Genomic DNA, 19,548 nt, shown 5'->3' with positions numbered 1-19,548 from the left:
CCCAACTTTTCCCCTCTGGAGCCGCCTCCTCCGGCAAAACTCCGCGCAGCCCTTGGGCCCGACTCCGCGAACCGCGCGCCGCAAACTTCGCCGAAACGGAGCATGCGCAGTCCGCTCGCGCGCCGCCGGGTCGCTCCGCGAGACAGCGTCTCCTTGCTGGGAGAGCGGGCGCGTTTGCGGGAGAGAACTCGCCTCGCTGACTACACCGGAGGGAGCAAAGGGAGGAAAAAAGGTAGGAAAAGGAAACCGAGGTGACGGACGAAAGGGACAGGCAAGGAACGGGTGTGGAAAGGGGCGGACGGCCACTTCGCTCGAGGATCCGAAGCATCGGTCGACACATTTTTTTGCGGAGGTTAGTGCAAATGAGAAAGCCAGAGAGCTATTGAGCATACATCTTTCACATCCTGGCGCGAGCCACGGATGCTGGCTGGTAGGGTGTGTGGGGAAAGAGGACCTCCCTCTCTTGCGTGATACGGGCCGAAGTGTCGCGGCTGCTGCGACGTGGGGGTCTGTGCGGGTAGGCCGGGCCTTTTCCAGTACAATCATCGTTCTCCCCTCGAACTGTGCGAGCGACAGCCGACCACCGCTGGGATAGTCATCGATGGATCTTCGGTGTGCCGTGCGGAGTCTCCGGGGCCCTTCTGGGGCCCAAAAATGAACGTAAGTCTGGTACCGTACCTTACTGCAGCATGCGTCGCCTCGTCATGGACACCGCCTACAATGCGAGGCGGATGTACTCATTCAGCGGAAGCGTAGAGAAAAATTTGTTTATCGGAATAACAGAGACGATGCATTTACCTCCTGACCTGCTGCACTTTCTTTATTACGTTCACTGTCCTACTGCTTTCTGATGAGCCTTAAATTTCTTCCGGCGTTTCTCTTCCTACTATAACTACGCGCACGCCGACATGTTTTGGGCCGCATGCAGGGTTTAGTGCCGGAGAGACTACAGTGGCTATATTCGTACGCTTCAAAACCGGCATTGCTTTTGTATTTTATAAAATCAGGATTATATCTGGAGGATCTTACGAAAGGCTGTTGGGAAATGAAGGTTCACAAAATGAAGATGCGATCGGAGTTACGTAAGGCCTGGGGCTCCTGCCTTGAAGCGGCAAGCGCTGCGGCACCAGCAAGCGCGGCATAGCAGCTATGTTTCATCTTCGCTTGGCAGCACATCAAGGGTTTGTGTACAAAATAATGGTATACGAAAATTATATTGTTTATGAGAAGCCTTTCCCGTGTTTTATCTTAATAAACGGGTATGCTGGCGAATGGCGCGTCTCGACAGAAAAATAGTGCAAAAACACGGGACAAGTCCAACTGTCTTGGCCGTCACTTTTAATTGCGAGGCAACTGTGAAATATTAGAAGATACTACCATGAATATGAACATATTGATGGGAATGGCATAATATTCCGATGCGTAGCAAATTCTTCTTTTTAAAGTTTGTCCTGCGATCGTAGCGAGTACTTAGACTGGCGTACAAAACCAAAGGGGTGTTTTTTTTTTTTTGACAATGAACAGCAAAAGCTGAAAGCGTACCTAGGAAGGATCGGCGGATATATTAATCCATGGTGGAATCTTATATTATGTGAAAACATTGGTTGTATAAACAACTTCCTGTTGAAAAATTGAGCTCATCCAGAATTTCGGGGTACGCGTAAGCTAGCAGAGGAGGTACATACACAGCGCTTTAAGCTGATGGCTCTATTGAAAGCAGGAGAAATATTGCGGAAAGAAAGATTATATCAAATTCTATACAAATTTCATCGACATTTATTAAATAATTAAGGTATCTGATAGCACTCTGTATGTGTGTTACATCTCCCTGTTCGTATATCGTGTTTTTTTAAGCGGCTCATGTCCAACATTCTTGGAGAAAAATTTTGAATATCGGGAAATTGCAATGTGCTGTTATCGAAATATTGTACGTAATGATCCCATCTTCCGATGTGCAGCGAAATCTTCTTCTTAAATTTTTTCCATCGCTTGCATCGAGCTTAAGACTGCTATAGAAAATTAAATGGAACGCTCTTGACGAAAGCAAAAATGTTAATTGCAAAAAATTGCAAGCCTACCGACAGGAGAGCTGCGAATATAATGATTGTTATAGTGGTATCTCAGAATATAATTAAAAATTGGGCTCGCATATCTTTTCCATTGAAATTTTTTTGTCGAGAATTGTTGGGTATGTTCCAGTCAATATGCACAACTTGATGCAAGCCACATCGTCCAGATTTTTCTATTGTTATGCTGAACTGCGGTAACACATTCTTTGGTGGTGTAGTGTTCTTGAAGAGACAAGTGCGCATGTGTCGAATCAAATCGCGCTCTTTGCAGCTGGTCCCGACATCGACACCCTTCGAAACGTGAAGTCTTCCAGAATCTGCCTTAAGGACCACAGCGTTCGCGTCCCGGTTTTTCTTCTCACAACCTCGACTACCAAACTTGCTCTTCTCGTTCTGTCATCGAAGCCTCGACAGACAGCAAGTTGCATCCGGGAACGTTCTGCTGGGTTCCGTACAAACGTCTTCCACAAGATCTCTGGACTTAAAGCCAGAGGGATCCGTCACTACTGAGGAGGAGAGGGAGTGTTGATCCGTGTGTGGAGTAAACAAGTCGTGGACATGGCCGACCAGATAATATACAAGCTGACCGGCTTCATCCAGAAAGCCCGGTCGTACATGCCTGGCAGCTGCGGCGAAGACAACTCGGGAGAGGAATTGCACTTTGCCAAGCAGGGGAACGACACCGAACTGTCGAATTTTCAGGTGAGACGCAATTATATGCAAAACGGCCTGTGCACACTCGATTGCAATGGGGGACCCAACAATATTATTATATTTCATATATTTATATAAAAATTTCAGTCAGACAGATAGACGACGCTATTCTCAGATTGCGACACTATCACTGCTTACGCTGTAAAGAAACAGCTATTCATTGCTTCTTCGTTTGGCTTCACCTTTTGATGAAGTGGATAAGACAGCTTTCGTTAACTGGGTTGTTTAGATTTAGCGTTGTAATTGTAGCATTAACATCCACCCAGTTATTTGTCTGGAAAAGATCATAACATCCGCCTACAGCTCCTTTAAAGCATGGCACGCTGTTAAGCGATTGTCTCTTGGTACAGGCGATGCATGAATTTTGCAGTAACGTGTTTGAGGTCGAAATTTTCTAATACAATTCACTGACACCCCAAGACACCCCATTTGACTCCGGGAATTTATTCTCTCATAGGTCCTTCCGCAATTTCTTGACAAAGTTTCCCACATTTTCTTTCACTTCAACTGCTTGAAAGACGCCCAGAAAGAAGTAATCAATTGGAATTACAACTTGTTTTAAATAGGAAAACCATTAATCAATTGTATTTACTCACACGAGCTTAAAGTAGCAGGTGCCCGTAGCACAGTGAACATTTTCGCCAGATTCGTATACACAAGAAACTAAATTTCACTGCTGAAATTGTTTAAAAAAATACACTATAACGAAACAATTCTAACAAGGACAAAACGATAACTAGCAGTACCGAATGGGAGAAGCCTGTGCTGCTAATTGTCGGAAACCCGCCCCCTCACTTGAAACCCTTTGGATTAATTCTGGTTAGTTTTGTGTCCACCGATGGTACATTATCGTGTGGCACAACCGTCTAATAACGTATTATCCCACTCAGCGACACCAGTGGACATTCTCTCTTAGCGATTCCGCTTAGATGCATGAGACAGTTCCACATGGAGGCCAGGGTGATTGTACTGTGCTATGACAAGTTCACGGAGTAATTATCACAAGCGTGACTGCAAAGTATTCCGTATCTATCGACTTCATCCTAGCTACACTGATCCATAAAAGCCATAACAGAAAGAAAATGTGTTCTGATGATAAAACGTGCTTGCGGAAAACGTTGATGAACAGGACCCTTGTGTCAAAGCCGGAACGTTCCCGCGTTTAAGGCCCTCCTTGAAGCAAAAAAAAAGAAACACAAAAGGGGAGGGTGCCTGAGAGGGGAAGCCCGAGGGGGCTAAGCTTTTCCAAATTGTTCATGCATCTCGTCACTACGTGTAACTATTGACTTGTAATCTGCCGGTGTCTCAACTATCTCCTCACTGGATATCGCATTCATTCGGTTGACGAGAAACAGCTCTAATACTTCTTGCGCAAATACCTACCGACAGGATTTCTGGCTTGTGAGGTCATTCGTTCGGAAAAAGGGTTTTCATTTTCACCCTTTGTTTAGCTGTAAGGCATGGTTGAAACTGTTTGCACCTCGGGACAAGTGCGCAGGACTGCTATTCCTGCCACGTAGGTTAGACTGTGTTAGGTGCAAAGGCTTTAGAAAGTCTGTTCAGAACTTCAGCCATACGTTTGTTCGCAACAGTAATACAGGCGCCATCGTAAAGTGCGTTCTTGATACTACAATGCGCACTTGTAATTTTATTTCTATTTAGGTAATGAAAGGCTTCGCATGAATGCTTACGTTGAGGCCTTTGCAGCATAGATGCTTGTAGGTGACGTCACAAGTGAGGTAAGCTTCCGAAAGCTTGCCATATTCTCAGGGAACGTAAGAGAGATAGAGCGAGCACAGGAAAAACAGGGAGGTTAGTCGGAATCATGCTCCTTGTGATAGGCCTCTCTGGGAGCTAAACAAAACAAAAAATAAAAATGCGAGAAAGCCTGTTACAGCATTGTTCTGGCAGGCTTATTAAAGCCAGTTAAAAATTAACGAAATGAAGGCAAGGAAATTTTAGAAAAGAAGGAAGTTAGAAAGAAAAAACAGATAGGTCCGGAGCACAACTACTCACAGCACGTTTGTAAATGCAAATAGTCGGAGTAAGGAGATAGGACTGGGAGTGAGATTAAACAAAGCGAACAGCATGATAAAGAAGAGGTGGTCTGTTACGCAGAACAGGGATAAATATGAGCAGCAGAGGAGAACGAGGCAACACGAAACAGACATACTGAAGATGAAGAGACATACAATGAGACTCACACCCAGTATGCTACCTTCACCTGAGCAAGACAAATAAAGCAACGAAAATATAAAAACGCACAGGAGGAGTAGATAACGGATACAAAGCACACAAGAATGGGCGCGCTTAAAGGCCTAAGGCAGCGCAAATATCCCAGCACGAGAGGAAAGAAACGGACGGGGCTCAACACCTGTCTTGTCCGAATCACTACTGTCGTCTTATCTTATTTGCGCTGCTTTAGCCAGCCTGCTCCCCTCTCCTTATTGGTGCACATAGACTGCAAGGATGGATCTCTGCGTTGCCTACGTAACATGCACGCGGGGAATCGTAGGATGGAGTTACTTCTATAGATTCTCGGCGGACGTCAGTGCAAGCATCGGCTGCACTTACCGTGTCTTTGGGCAGTCCCGAAAATGCCTGTCAATGAAAAGCGTCGCGAAGAATATGTTCGAGAGCCCACTATCAAAGAAACAAGTTGAAGTGGGCGCCCAAGTAATGTCACACACGCGCTTCAGAGACAACTATATATGAAAGTGTGCTGTGGGACGAAGAATCTAACGTGGTGACGCGTTCGAGACTTTAGTTGCGAGCCTTTATAACTAATTGTGACAGTTAAATGCGTCATGCGACCTACTTACAATCAACGGTCATGTGATCTTGCTATGTGATGACGTTATTTCATAAGCACTACGCTCACGAGATTTTGGAAGGAAGGCGGGAAGTGTCAAGTTGTAGCAGTTCACTTCACTAGTTCACGCTGTAAAAGGAATTAGGCTGACTCATCACCACAGAATGGACAGTAGTGTACCGTGTTTGCCAAAAGCAATATAGCAGCCGCGACGGTAGCGCGAGGGAGGAAGGTAGGAGTGAAAGAAGAAAGAGAGAAAGAGGTGCCGTGTTGGAGGTCTCCGGAATAATTTCGATCACCTGGGGATCTTTAACGTGCACAGACATCGCACAGCACACGGGCGCCTTTTGCATTTCGCCTCCGTAGAAACGCGGCCGCCGCGGTCGGGTTCGAACGCGGGTACTCAGGCTCCCGGCACTGGCCCTTCCTCTCCGGTAAACTCCCCGGCTGCGAGTGTACACTTCGTGACGTAAGCCCGCGCCCTCCCCCGCCTTCCCTGGTTCACAAGAAGTAAGCAGGTAGTATGTGCGGCGAGCGATTTCGCGCCTTTGGAGCGCTGTCGTACTGAGCTCTCAGTACGACAGCGGCCGGCTGCAAGCCCACTCCAGCCGGCTAACTTAAAAACGGTGCTTCAGCAAACCTAGTGAACTCGGTATGTTGGAAGACAAAGTATTCTTCTGTTCGCGGCCCCCAGGCCCTGGGCGCTGACGGTGGCGAGGGTGGCTACGCCGAGACGACGCTTACGGAGGGCGTCAACGGCCTGCCTCCACAGCGCAGCATCGAACATGTGGACGAGTTCGGAGGCCGGGAAGGAGAGAAGATCTCGGAGTGGCAAGCGGGATGGAATGTCACCAACGCGATCCAGGTGCGCCCCGTTTTCTTCTTCTGCGGAGCACTCTTCTGAATCTGCATACTTGCTTTGTAGCCTGTGAAGTAGCATTGAAACGCCACGAGAAAAGTTCCTTCTCGTGTGCACTTACCGTCTATGCAAGCAACTTCCTCGGTGCCTGCACAGAGTAGATCACACTTGTCCAGAGTGCTCGGGCGGTGTGCTGCGGAGCAAATCACCTGAAATCTTTTCGCAGCTGCTTTGCTAGCGGTAAAGCACTGGTACCTGTGTGGTTCACGTCTCTGTTCATCTGCTCTCGTGCTCAAGAATTATCAATGAAAGTCAATACCTGTTTCGTAATTTCTTTTCATTCCCCCCGAACGGCACCTTCCCAGCGCTATAGACAAGTGTTTTCGACTCTGTGCTTAAGGTTCGCGGTTTCGATTGCTGTTGGCGTCTCCTGGTATCACGAAAACCTATACTGGCGACTGGCCGTGATTCGGTTACGTGCATATGAGGTGATTATCAGAAAAATGGCAGTAATAAATATTGGTTGGTTGGTTTATGGGGTTTAACGTCCCAAAGCAACTAAGGCTATGAGAGACGCCGTAGTGGAGGGCTCCGGAAATTTCGACCACCTGGGGTTCTTTAACGTGCACTGACATCGCACAGCACACGGGCCTCGAATTTCTCCTCCAAAGAAATTCAACCGCCGCGGCCGGGATCGAACCCACGTCTTTCGGGACAGCAGCCGAGCACCATAGCCACTGAGCCACCGCGGCGGCAAATAAATATTCGAAGAAATTTGTTACTTACATGAGTTACATGAATGCATAACTCAGGAAAAAGGTGAGAAGTGGTTTGGATTATTTTCTAAAGATTTGAGACTGAAAAATTGAAGGAAGTCTCAATTTAATTAGCAAAGCAATCGCCTGGTGGCAATTATACAGCTCTGAACACAGACGCTCGCAGTTTTTTTTTTTTAAATCTGAACCCCGTGGAATGTTCGATCGCACCTATGAAGAGAAGAAGGCTGTTGTATTTGCAGGTTTAGTCCAGTAATATAGACCAAGTTGAGGGGATTAGACACGTATTTGATGCAGTGCTTCAAAAATTAAATTGCAAATCGGCGTACACTTCACAATAACATATAACATTAGCTGCGTCGAAAAGAAGACTGTAAGGTCAGAGAAATAGAGAAAAGAGCAGATTGTTTTCTTTTCTTCCACTACAATTTGCTTTCTTCCGACAGATTTGCACCCACAATCTTGGAAGGTTATCATAGCGCAGGCTGATTTCTCGTTGATTAGTGCTTATGCTTGAAGATGTAGCGTCTAATTTTGCAGCGTGACTGAAGAAAACGCTCTTCAGTGGAGTAGTTGCTTACTGCTAGGCTTGTGGAAAGATGCAGGCTGTTCCTCTTACTCTTGCAAACTGTTCTAAGGCAAGCGCTTGCAGAGAAAAGGCCATTTTGTTGCCTTCCGGTACCCGACACATTTTGTTCCACACAATCACGAAGTGAACAACGAAAGAAAAACCTCAGGATGCTTGCCTCAGGCAAGCACGCTGAGGTTTTTTCCTTGTTCATTTTGTGATTATCAAGAATCATCTGACTATAACCTCGCTTTATTATGGACTTTTGTTCCACATAGACTTACATTGAGTTGTTGTCGCTATCTTCGTGAAGCCTTGTGGCGCAATTAGTCTGCACGCAGTTTACTGCGGTAGAATTCGACCATTTTCCTACATCTTCGTTAAGCAGTTACCGCGCACAGCAAACGCACTAAGGTTTAAATCTTTATTCCGTAAACTCGGTATCCGCACATGAGCAATGTGCACTAAAAATGTGCCATTTTCGCTCATCCACGGTGTGGTTTTGAGCAGCGATTTTAGAGAGACAGCTGAACGAAGGATTTTCTCCGCTGTAACAGGGACGCCTGCTTCGTAGGATTTCCTTGCCCGAATTTTTCCCGCCCACTTGCTGCGCAAAAGAAAAGAAAAAGTTCCCCTCGTTGGCCTGTGCCATAAGGGATGTCTCGCACTGGGTGGACGGTATCGAGATTGCAGTGTTGTGTTTCACCGTGTGGTGTAGCTAGCCCTCAGAACGGGTGCTTTGCAACCTGAGCTGTCAGTGCTTCGCACCAAGCGAGGGCGATGAGTCACGAATTTTCTCTGTTTCCTCTTCGCGATTCGGCTGAAGTGAAGCCTGAGCCCATCATTGAAAACGTTTATCTACAACGATGCTCTCGGGGAGCACATGCGGCCAAGGACAGCTTTTGACTATGTAGTACGAGGGCTTGTATGGATTGCGTTAAAAAGTAGGCGGGGCAAGATCTAGTGGTGTAAAGGCTCAAACCGGCGCGTGCACAAATCAATTTGCTCACAACAGGGGCGTGGTACTTTGGAGCAAAAATGTGGCACCGAAGAACTGGTAATGTTTTAGGGCACTTTTGAGGCAGAAAAGAACCGTTCTTTTATTTATTTGCGACGGCATTTGTACATGCAACCGCACGTTTTTGCGCTTACAACCACCTTATCCGTGGGCAATGGGGATAGCAGATTGTAGTTAGTTCCTGCGTTAAGAGGGGCTCAGAACGTTACTTATGCGTGGAATAAATTAAATAATGTGGAGCATAAGTATTAATGAAGTTGGTTATTTGTTAAATGAGGTAGACACAGTGCATAATTATAAAGGGTTTACGCGTCAGTATTCAGCAGAAAGTCTTACTCTCAGCCGTATTGTCTTCCGTTTTTATTGACAAAAAATGACAAATTTCAGGAGACTGCGTGGCGCATGCACTGGTGAAGCGTATCATCAAACTATCGAATCTTTTAACGTGGGAATCTTTACGTTTTGTTATCTTCAATTCATGTAAATGAGAAAGTGTTTAAAGCTGCAACTCATTAATGCAATTTATTTGTCAATTCATTATAATTAAGTGAATGCAATAAACAGTGCCGCTTCCGGACCAATGCCTAACACGCTATAGCAATACGCCGGCTCGTATTCGACGTCAGCCTTTAACCACAAGAAAAAAAAGAACTGACTCCAAGTATGCTGTATTTGCGTGCAGTTCTAACAGGAGTACAAGTATGCAGTAGGCGTATTTTGATGTAAACAGTAGTTTAAGATTTACAATGGCGGAATACAGTACTAGGTTGTGATGGACCATAGCGTGCGTAATCGTCGCTTGTTTTTCTTTCTTTTTGCTCCCTGTTATTTCTTGATTTAGATGGCATAGCTCCGAAGTAACCAGAAGTGATTTATTTTTGGCCTCAAGCAAATATTCAGAAAAGCGGTGGCGTCTTCGGGGTGATCGACACCTGTTTGCACCAATTAGAACATATTAATACCGTCCGCATATGCTACCGCAGATATAGTTCTGTGTTAGAAATATCAGTGACACTCAGTCCTTTGAAGAGATCTGGTTCTAAAAAAGTTGCTCGTGGCGACGCTAAGAAAGCATTCCTGAAAAGAGACATAGTTATAAACTCAATGCATATCTGACCGTAACCGAAGTAAAATTTGAAACAATGAAAAAAATTGCAACTCTGTAGCCCTGCAGATTGCTTACAGGAATGTTGTGGTTGAAATAGACTACTTCTACGTAATCTAAGAAACGGTAAATTTGTTTTACTAACTTTATAGAGCAGTGCTGGGTAGTTTCAGATAAGATTATGCAGTGGTTGGCTGGTCGACTTCTTCGATATACATGTTTATTCTATATCCATTGCCTGATGACTTTAAATGATAGGTGTGTAATTACTGTTGCCCAGAAAAATATTTCGGCGCTCAGATTTTTTCTTTTGTCAGCAGGAGATAGACTGCCTTGCTTACACGCACTGCATTTTTTTGCCAAGTTAGTTTACGAATGACTGTAAATATATTACGCGGAGCTGCACGACAATTTTTAGATGGTATTCACATTCGCCTTCTCATGGTTTGCTCTTTCTCTCGGTTTTGTGCTTTTCAGTCTAGTAATAATATTTTTATTATTCGTAAAAGATATGTCAGTGAGTTTTATATTGTTTACTCCATAAACCTGTGTAGAATGCCGAGTTAAAGGGGCGAAATTATAACTTGTGTCTTCTTTTAGATAAAAACTTCAAAAGTTAGCAAGTCAGAAACTTACGTTTCACCAAGTTGTGCAAAAGTTTAGAAAAAAAAATAAGCTTTAAAAACCGACAACAGTGTCGGCACGAACCCTGCGGTAAGCGTAAATTTGCTGTCAAAATTTTCGTGCATCTCGCGACATTATTTTTTTTTTCAATTATTCATCAATACAGGAGTAGGTAAAAGCAGCAAGGCGCGCAGGCGCGGGAGTCCACCTCATCGTGATCAACAAATTTAGTGGTTAAAAATATTTTCTTATACGAAAATAATTGAAAATATTTTTATTCCCAGTAATCAAGAAATGATATACTGAAGTAACAGGTACATAGAAAATGCCGAGCAGCAACTCATAACATGATCTTATCTGCAATCGTCCTGCTTCTCCGATAAATAAGGCTCTTCCAATGTACCTAGCGTGACGAAACCCAATAATATGCAATTGACATGTTCACAGTTCTGTGTTGTAAATCTGATTTTTATTTCTTTCATGGTGCAAAAAATTCTGGCATTTGCATTTTTTGAAGGTGGAGATAAAATGTGGCTGTGGGCGCACTAGTTAGGTTTACGCCACAGCCGACACCGCTCTACAACAGCGGGGGCCAAAAATTTGCGGCTCGAGGTGAAAGATGCGTTAATAAAGCTATGGCATTTGGCTCTAAAATAAATGATGTGTATTGAAAAGAACATAACGATGCATTTAATATTTGAAACCTACTCTTCGGACAGCACTTGCGGCACCAGGAATTGAACTGATTTGAAGGATTGTTGAATAAAGCCAGGTTTATATTTAAATCGCTTCACGATTATATGTTTTTTTTATTATTTCATAGAAACGTACTAAAAGCACCATACCGAAAGAGGTTCCACAAAAACAATAAAAATAACAGTTATGTTTGTTAGCAGATCATGTAAGGATAAGTTTTCAAAGAGCACTCGCCTAAAAATAAATTTAGGTGTGTGCAACCGTCAGCGGTGAAACAATCGCCGCTGTCGTCTGAGAGGATCTAGTTTATTGTGAAAAAAAAATTACACGTTCTTTATTTCTTTTCGCAGTGAACGTTTACCAACTTGCGTAATTGTCTGCCGTCTTGCAACTAGGATCTATTTTCAGTGGGGCCAAAAGTAGAGCTACACACATCATATAGTACATAGACTACGCGAAGGATCCATATGGAGCTCACTGAATACGTTTTCGTCGCAGTACGCAAAAGCCGTCCACAAAACGTTCTGAAGTGAGAAAAATAGCCTCCAATAGCCAAGTTGCTAATGAAGTGGCAGCTTTTTGCTAAAACCACTGGCGTACAGTGTATTCCGTTTAAATTTTGCCAAAGCAATCCCCAACATCGATTTTGCAATTAATAGGAAAAGAACTGAACTGCGTTCTCCCTTCCGATGCCAAAGGGTTCCTCTCATTTGACAAGCGAGAAGAGCTCTAAAACAGAAGTCGGGTACAAATATTCAAAGACGAAACAACACGTAGTTATTGTGGTCGCCAGTTCTCACTTCCTTACGCTTTACTACATTTAGGAGAAGCGATTAGCTTATACGAATGCATGCGGCTGGAGCAAAACTGAAATAATTGGTGGATATAAGTAGGCGTTATTTGTCCTGCAGCGGTTTCAATCTGGAAGTTATAATGAAAATGATGACGATGGTGGTACTGTGATTGCCAAAGGTCAGAACTTCTTTGTAAAGTCAGTGACTTCACCAAGATTACCATGGCGACAAAAATTGAGTGCAGTATAAAGCAACAAATAGAGATCTTTAGTCTGTAAAAACAGAAAAGTTTATAGCTGTTTTCGCGGCTATCTGCTCCGAGATTTTTTATGCAGTATAGAATTAATCATTTATTTTACAATTAACCACTTTCCTAATATTATCGGTTAGTCTAGAGCATTTTAAGCACTAAGAGAACGAAGCAAAGCGTGCAGCTGTTCGGATTTTTGTTTATCGCCCGCAACTATCATGTATTTTTGTTTTGCCAGTCTTGTCCTGTGAGAAAAAACAACAACAAAAAGTTCGTGTCCTTTCATATCTAGGTGAAGAGCGTATCTTTGGCCAAAGAGAGGAGCATTTTTTTTTATATTGAGACAAGAGAGGCCGATAGGAAGGGGGTGGGGGGGCTAGTTCGTATCGGCATTGACAATCTTAGGCACGAAAAGATGCGGACAAAAAACTCAAGACCAGCCATACCTGTCTCCAAAGCTTTCACTGCCCTCGATGTTTAGAGCTGGAAATAAGTTCATCCAGAAGTCTCGGACTGGAAATCATCGTGATACTAGACGTACAAATGAGCACAAAAGATGCCCCAGCTCCTTTCTTACTCCAAGATTGATTTTTTCAGAGCGTACTGATTGGTCGGCAGCACTTGTCAAGATCGTGTTGCCACATCATGAAGATGGAAGCATTTAATTCAACCAGCAATGAACAAAGTCGATGATTTATTTTTAGAGCAAGGAACTGGGCAATGTAATCACTTTTGTTTTTAGTTATTCATGGTGAAAAAAATATTTACTTTTAAGCTTTAACTCGTATTATGCAGTGTGCATACCTGCCGTTTCCCGTGTTATTCCACGAGAAGAGAATAGTTTTGAGTTGAAGAATTTTATGAAACGGATTCGAAAGAAACAAGCATGTTTCAAAAAGCAAGCCATGTGGGAGTTGTCATTTGATGTATTTGGACCTCTATTTCCAAATTAATTCGAAGTTCTCTTTTTCGGTCATTCCTAGTGCCACTGAATTGTATTCTAACGCTCTTAAAAACTACTGCAATTGTGGACGTGCTGCACTTGAAAATTAGCATCGGCAACTCTTTCGTACAAGTATCAGGCATTTCTTTTCATTAGAAGTAAATCCTCACAGCCCTCATAACCCTCGTCCACAGTGCATCGAGCCTATGACAGATAAACTGGAAGGGACACTGAAACCTCAGCCTTAATAGTATGACACGATAAGGGTGATAGGTTAATGCCCATATACACGAAATTGGTCATTCCATACTTTACATTCATAGATTGCTGGGAGTCCTCATGCCACACCTGGCGCAGTAGTGCAGCGGTTAAGCGATGCATCACTGCCCCGACAGGTGGCTGTTTCAAACACAACCCTCCATGTGGCGCTTGGGAGAACCAGATTGCTCTTTCCGAGCAACCCCTCGCAACCAATAATTGAACTGCCTTTTGCCTCGGCCAGTTTGGTCACAATCCGGTGGGCAGGTTGTGATGACGTAAGAAAACGTCACGTGACCTAGATGGCCCACCTGCTACCTAGGTTGCATCTCTGAGGATTTTCCGCGCATTTTTCGTTCATGGCCAACGACGCCAACGCCGGCTCTTCTGCGACACGAGACCCTTGAAACTATCGCGTTGAAATCATTTTGCCTAGAACGAGCTCGTCTTGTGATATGTTCCGCAATGTCCTATGTATCGACAACGCTGACAATTTATTCGCCTTCTTCTTGCAGGGCATGTTCATCGTGAGCCTGCCTTACTCGGTGCTTCATGGCGGCTACTGGGGTGTCTTCGCACTCGTATTCGTTGCCTACATGTGCTGCCACACGGGAAAAATCCTGGTCGACTGTCTCTACGAACCGAACGAGCGCGGCGAGTTGGTTCGAGTCCGGGACAGCTACGTGGCCGTGGCCCAGACAGTGCTGGGGCCGCGATGGGGCGGCAAGGCCGTCAACATCGCGCAGATCATCGAACTGCTCATGACCTGCATCCTGTACGTGGTCCTCTGCGGGGACCTCATGATCGGCTCGTTCCCGGAAGGCGCCGTCGACCAGCGGTCCTGGATCATGCTCACCACCATGATCCTCCTACCCTGCGCCTTCCTCAAAAACCTGCGATCGGTATCGATGCTGAGCTTCTGGTGCACCGTCACTCATCTCTGCATCAACGTCATCATCCTGGGCTACTGCCTGACCAGAGCGTCCGAGTGGGCCTGGGCCAAGGTCCAGTTCCGCATCAACATCAACAAGTTCCCGGTCACTATGGGCATCGTCGTCTTCAGTTACACGTCGCAGATCTTTCTGCCCACGCTCGAAGGGAACCTCAAAGACAAGTCGAGGTTTCACTGCATGCTCAATTGGAGTCACATTGCGGCGGCCGTCTTCAAGGCGATGTTCGCCTACGTCTGCTTCCTGACCTTCGCCGAAGAGACCCAGGAGGTCATCACCAACAACCTGCCGACCAGGGGTTTCAAGATAGTCGTCAACCTGATCCTGGTCGCCAAGGCCCTCTTCTCCTATCCGCTGCCCTACTTCGCCGCATCAGCCCTGATCGAACACGCATACTTCCGGGAGCGGCCCAAGACCCTCTTCCCGTCCTGCTACGCCATCGACGGCGAGCTCCGAGTCTGGGGCCTGGCGCTGCGGGTAGGCCTAGTCATATTCACCATGCTTATGGCCATCTCGATCCCGTACTTCGCCCTGCTCATGGGCCTGATCGGTAGCTTCACGGGAACCATGTTGTCCTTCATCTGGCCCTGCTACTTCCACATGAAGCTCAAGTGGGACACCATGGAGTGGTACTCCATCAGCTGGGAGGTGTTCATCATGTGCTTCGGCGGCTTCTCCGGCCTCGTCGGTATCTACACCTCGTTCGCCGGCCTCGTCGAAGCATACCACCTTCCACTGCCTCACGTGCCGGTCATAGAATCTTAGAACGTGCCTCGTTACTAATCTTTCATGCGCGGCGATAAGGGCTATCTCGATTTTTATTTCTTCTCTCGTCGTCTGTATGTGTGTTCCGTGAGACTGAGTTGGCGTGTCCGTACATATATGTGCCCATAGGGAGGCTTATTTGGTAATACCCAAAAGGGGTGGCGGGGTAAGGATAAAACAGCGACAAGAGCTGTTCTTCACGGCGATTCAAAATAGCGTCTAGCCTTTCTGAATAGCTTCAAATCACTTAGGCGGCACAATCACTTCACCTATGTCACCGATTGTTTAAAGGTTACAGAACGGCCTAAGTAACGTATCCGCAGTTACCGAGTGGAAGGCATCATGATTTTTCGATAAGTGTTTCCTTTACATGGTGATCATAGAGTCAAGTGCGATCTCTGCACCGTCAGTTTATTACGCTGCATCTTGTTCAGGAAGTAAAGTTATGAAACAATGCCACAGAAGTCCACACTAACGCTTCTTGTAACGACCGGAAGCACTAAAGGCCGTCTACATTAATGTAATACTAAGTGCACGTAGTGCAAATACGAAATTCTTCCAACTCCGCTATTCAGCTGTTTCTACAGATCACGACTACACTCATACATCTACTGACCCAAGCGGTTTTCGGCATGACATCAGGGAAGAAGGTGATGATCGCTCATTCGCTAAGTTTCCCGCTAAGGCATGCAGTCTAACCCAGCATGCAAGCGAGCACTAACTAGGGGCGACGTAAACACTGGCAGTACGCTGTGCGACGCGACGCGATGAGTTTCGAACTAAATGGCGCACTAAGGTATCGATGTCCGAAATGTGGACAAGCATGTCTTCCATTATACTCTTATAAACAGCCGTCACTGCGTTAGACTTCAAGACACATTTTAAGAAATCCACACAAAATCTACAGCCTGTCTTGCTTCTTACGAACTGAATAATTAGGAAATGAAAGCAAGAAAATGAGCGCTCTGGCAGAGTTACAACTGTTACTTGAAAGTATCTTCTGCAAACACGCTTCTCTTAGCACATACTGCCCTCCAAGTGACGTAATGATCCATTTCTCTACAATTACAGTTGTCTAACGAACAGAAATGACCCAGAACAGCGTGTGCGTCTGTCGACGCGTTATTACGCCCAACGAAGCGTGTACTCAAACTTCAGTCTTCCATGGAAAGTCTCAAATGCTCGCCATTTGTCGAAGGTTGTGAAATCATTGTAACGCCTTACAATCAGTCGACAGTCACACCAGTCTAGAGTGGGCCACGCGCTAAGTGAGAAAAGCTCCGCCACCAAATCCATCTGTCTTCCAAGAAACGACAGCGTTTAACTGCACTTACCAGTCTGTTTCAACTCGGGACGGATTTCCATCTGAGCATTCTACTCTGCGGAAAAGCTCGGCTAACCTTGGAGATGACTTTCTAGCCATACCAACTGCGCATGTTGCTAGAAAAACTGCGAACTCAAAGTTCAAAGTCTTCCATTTTAACTCGTCATCGCCAACCGATTGCATGCCCACATATTCAGCTGCTCTTCGAGCTGATACGTTGCTCGGTTGCTCGATCGTCAAACACGTATCACGCGAAGCTGTTGAGCTATCTCCACGAGCATGCAATTTCCACAGTATCTGAATCAGATATTGGAGGAATGAAATTGAACAGCCATTTTTTATAGTATATTGACTTTGACGGGCTTCCAAGCTACAGCACCCGGTGTACCACTACCTAAGTAGGCCGTATAGCGATTACTTATATAGGTTGCATAAGTACAGAAAACTTTTGTTTAGCGTCCTGATGCGTCACAGTTCTTAAAAACAGCTCTTAAGAACTTACTTAAATTACGGAAAAAGTTTGCAAGTAAAAATGAACGAAATGTAAATCCTCCGGTAGAAAAGTAAAAGTAAAATGCCAGCAATGTATTCAAGATACGTTGCAGCTACGTCTCTCTGTCTTCCATTCAGTGAGTGTGTAAAGTTTTACTTTTTCGAATATGTGCTAAAGAAGAGCATGCTGTGTGTGCACTGAATAGTATCATAGCATTTTTAAAGCAGAATGATGTCGTGGCAGTCGCAAATAGCGGTGTCAACTTACAAGACACTGAGAGCTAATAAAACCTTTGACAGCAGTTAAAAATAAATACGCAAGAGGCAACTATAGCTTGCTAGAACTGTTGAGTTTTTGTTGACCGCGAAGGAAAGCTCATTGAATGTTTATTCACTTTCAGCACAACATTTTGTACAGGAAATGTGAAAAGTTTACATATCTGGAAAGGTAGAGACTGTTTCGCAGCGCATATAAGGTTAAAGTTTAGAGCTCCGCTGATTGAAAACATGTTTATGGCGTTGACGTGGATCTTCCACGACTGAGTACTATTTAGTGTCTAGACGACATTATTTTCCGAGTGTCGCGACTGTTTACTGCCGTGTTCTTAGCATATCTATGATTACATATCAAAAAGCTTTATGTTAACGTTTCCAGCATAGCATAGTTGTGGTATGGCGTGGTATGCACATTGCGTGGGCTGTTATTGAATACGTCTATGCACTGTTTTCATCTGTTAATGACATACATTATAAAGTGCACGTCCTAAAGTGTAAGAGGGGAAACGCTCACACTGGATTAACCATCAAGACAACACACTAGCTTGAGCATTGTTCTGCAGGGGCTGTAGACAAAACTGACGCCGATGACATTTTTTTTCAGCCGTTAAAGATTGAGTTGGGCGCAGTTTTCTGTACCGAAAAGTTCTGAAATGCTGCTCAGCATACGCTGAAAGTAAAAAAAAAAAAAAGAGAAAAGATGTCCGTCATATGTGTAGCGCACCTAGGCAAACGGGCTTCCATGTTCACACTTACGAAAAATGTGCTTCCTTACGTAATGAAAACACGTCAGTCTTCCCTAAAGACCGGTACCCGGCTTGTCAACCTGAACGTCTTCCATTTACAAAGCATATCATGGCCTGGCGCCATGACTTGGCTTGGTGTTTGAAGAGTCAGATATGCGAGGTCAGACAAGGACTCACTCCGAAAAGCAACAAAGCGAAAGCTTGAGACGTGACTTTTAGCGTTGTCAACGCATGTATACATATACCTGTTATGCTCTCCAAATCGTACACGCGTCATATTCTAAACGAAAACAAAATCCTTACTGGTGCTGCCGTAGTTATTGTCATTAGATCGTTTTCTAATGGTGACGGCTAAAAAAAGATATTTTGTAAAGCTTCGCTATGCCGAAACCTCTACCGGTCACTGTTTAGTTCACGCCAGGTGACTAACAGTAATGACTTGACAATTACAGCACTTTCGTCGCATTGATATTTTTTAACCACCTTTGTTATAGTGAGATTTTTCTTTAAAGAGTGGTAAAGTGTAGTATCGTTAAGAGGAAGTATAAATGAATGGGGTGTACAAAGGTCCCCGCGTTCCAGTATTGTCTGGTACTAAGGATTCATATCGCTTTATTTCGCTTCTAGCAAGATCAAACGAGCTCTCATTGTTCAGTCTAGTTTGCAACGTTCTATCGTTCAAACTTCCCACCATCGAACGAAACTTGTCTATGAAAAATGATGTTCTTTCTTAACATTTGTTGAAAACAATGCCAATGTTGGCGTCCTTTACAATCAATTGCAGTTGTGCTATACTTACACACTACGTAGAATGTTCAGTAAATCTCCACGAACCTGTGCCAAATCCCCGACCTTTCGAGTGAGGTGTTTAGATAGATGCTGTTGATATTCCGCTTGAATCCAAATGAATGTCACATATCGCGCGAAGAATCGTCTAGAGTGTGGCATTGTGCTGGTGTTTCTGTTTCTTTAACATAGGAGTGGCGATATACATGTATATCCAAATCTCAATCGAAAGGACGTTACCAACTCGTTTCTATGTGATACTACAATCTATGTGTGTGTAAAAAGTGTATTAAAACGGATGTAGTATATACTCGTGTGAAAGCCTGTTCGCTTATAGAATTACGCGGGATTCATTACAGTCATCTGTATCCTGCCTAACTTTTATTTTGGTTTCGGCCTCCGGTTTTCTCTGTATTGTTTTTTTTTTTTGTGCCAGTCTTTGAAAACACCGTCGTTTTATACCCAGAAAATTTGCCGTTGCTGGAGTTCATAATGTTTTTCTTTGTTAAAGGCAGTCAGTAATTACCTTTTCTTGTTTCTTTGAGCAAGTTCTCATGTTGTGGCGTGTCGATTCTTCATTAGACCTAACAATGGCCTCCTTACTGTTCAAATCTACGTCTGCAGTGGTGAACAGTACTTCCCCAGACTAAAAAACATCTTTCTTTTTTCGTTTTCTGGGTTCGTCGATCGCTTGTAACATAAGAGCAGAACAATATCTGCTTC

At 44.6% G+C, this 19,548-nt stretch overlaps 1 protein-coding gene across 1 annotated transcript; it reads left to right on the top strand.

Moving 5' to 3' along the window:
* Nucleotides 1–2,491: 2,491 nt before the first annotated feature.
* VGAT (vesicular GABA transporter) lies at nt 2,492–19,235 on the top strand. Its single transcript, XM_089552745.1, has 3 exons — nt 2,492–2,771; nt 6,290–6,460; nt 14,002–19,235. Exons 1-3 carry the CDS (start codon nt 2,628–2,630, stop codon nt 15,199–15,201), a joined length of 1,515 nt encoding a protein of 504 aa, XP_089408871.1. The 5' UTR covers nt 2,492–2,627; the 3' UTR covers nt 15,202–19,235.
* Nucleotides 19,236–19,548: the final 313 nt, after the last annotated feature.

Source organism: Amblyomma mixtum, chromosome 7 (assembly GCF_055824585.1).
Source record: "Amblyomma mixtum isolate Tamu chromosome 7, ASM5582458v1, whole genome shotgun sequence".
Lineage (NCBI taxonomy): Eukaryota > Metazoa > Arthropoda > Arachnida > Ixodida > Ixodidae > Amblyomma > Amblyomma mixtum.
The sequence above is the reverse complement of the archived record's forward strand: the minus strand, read 5'-3'. Positions and strand labels throughout refer to the sequence as shown.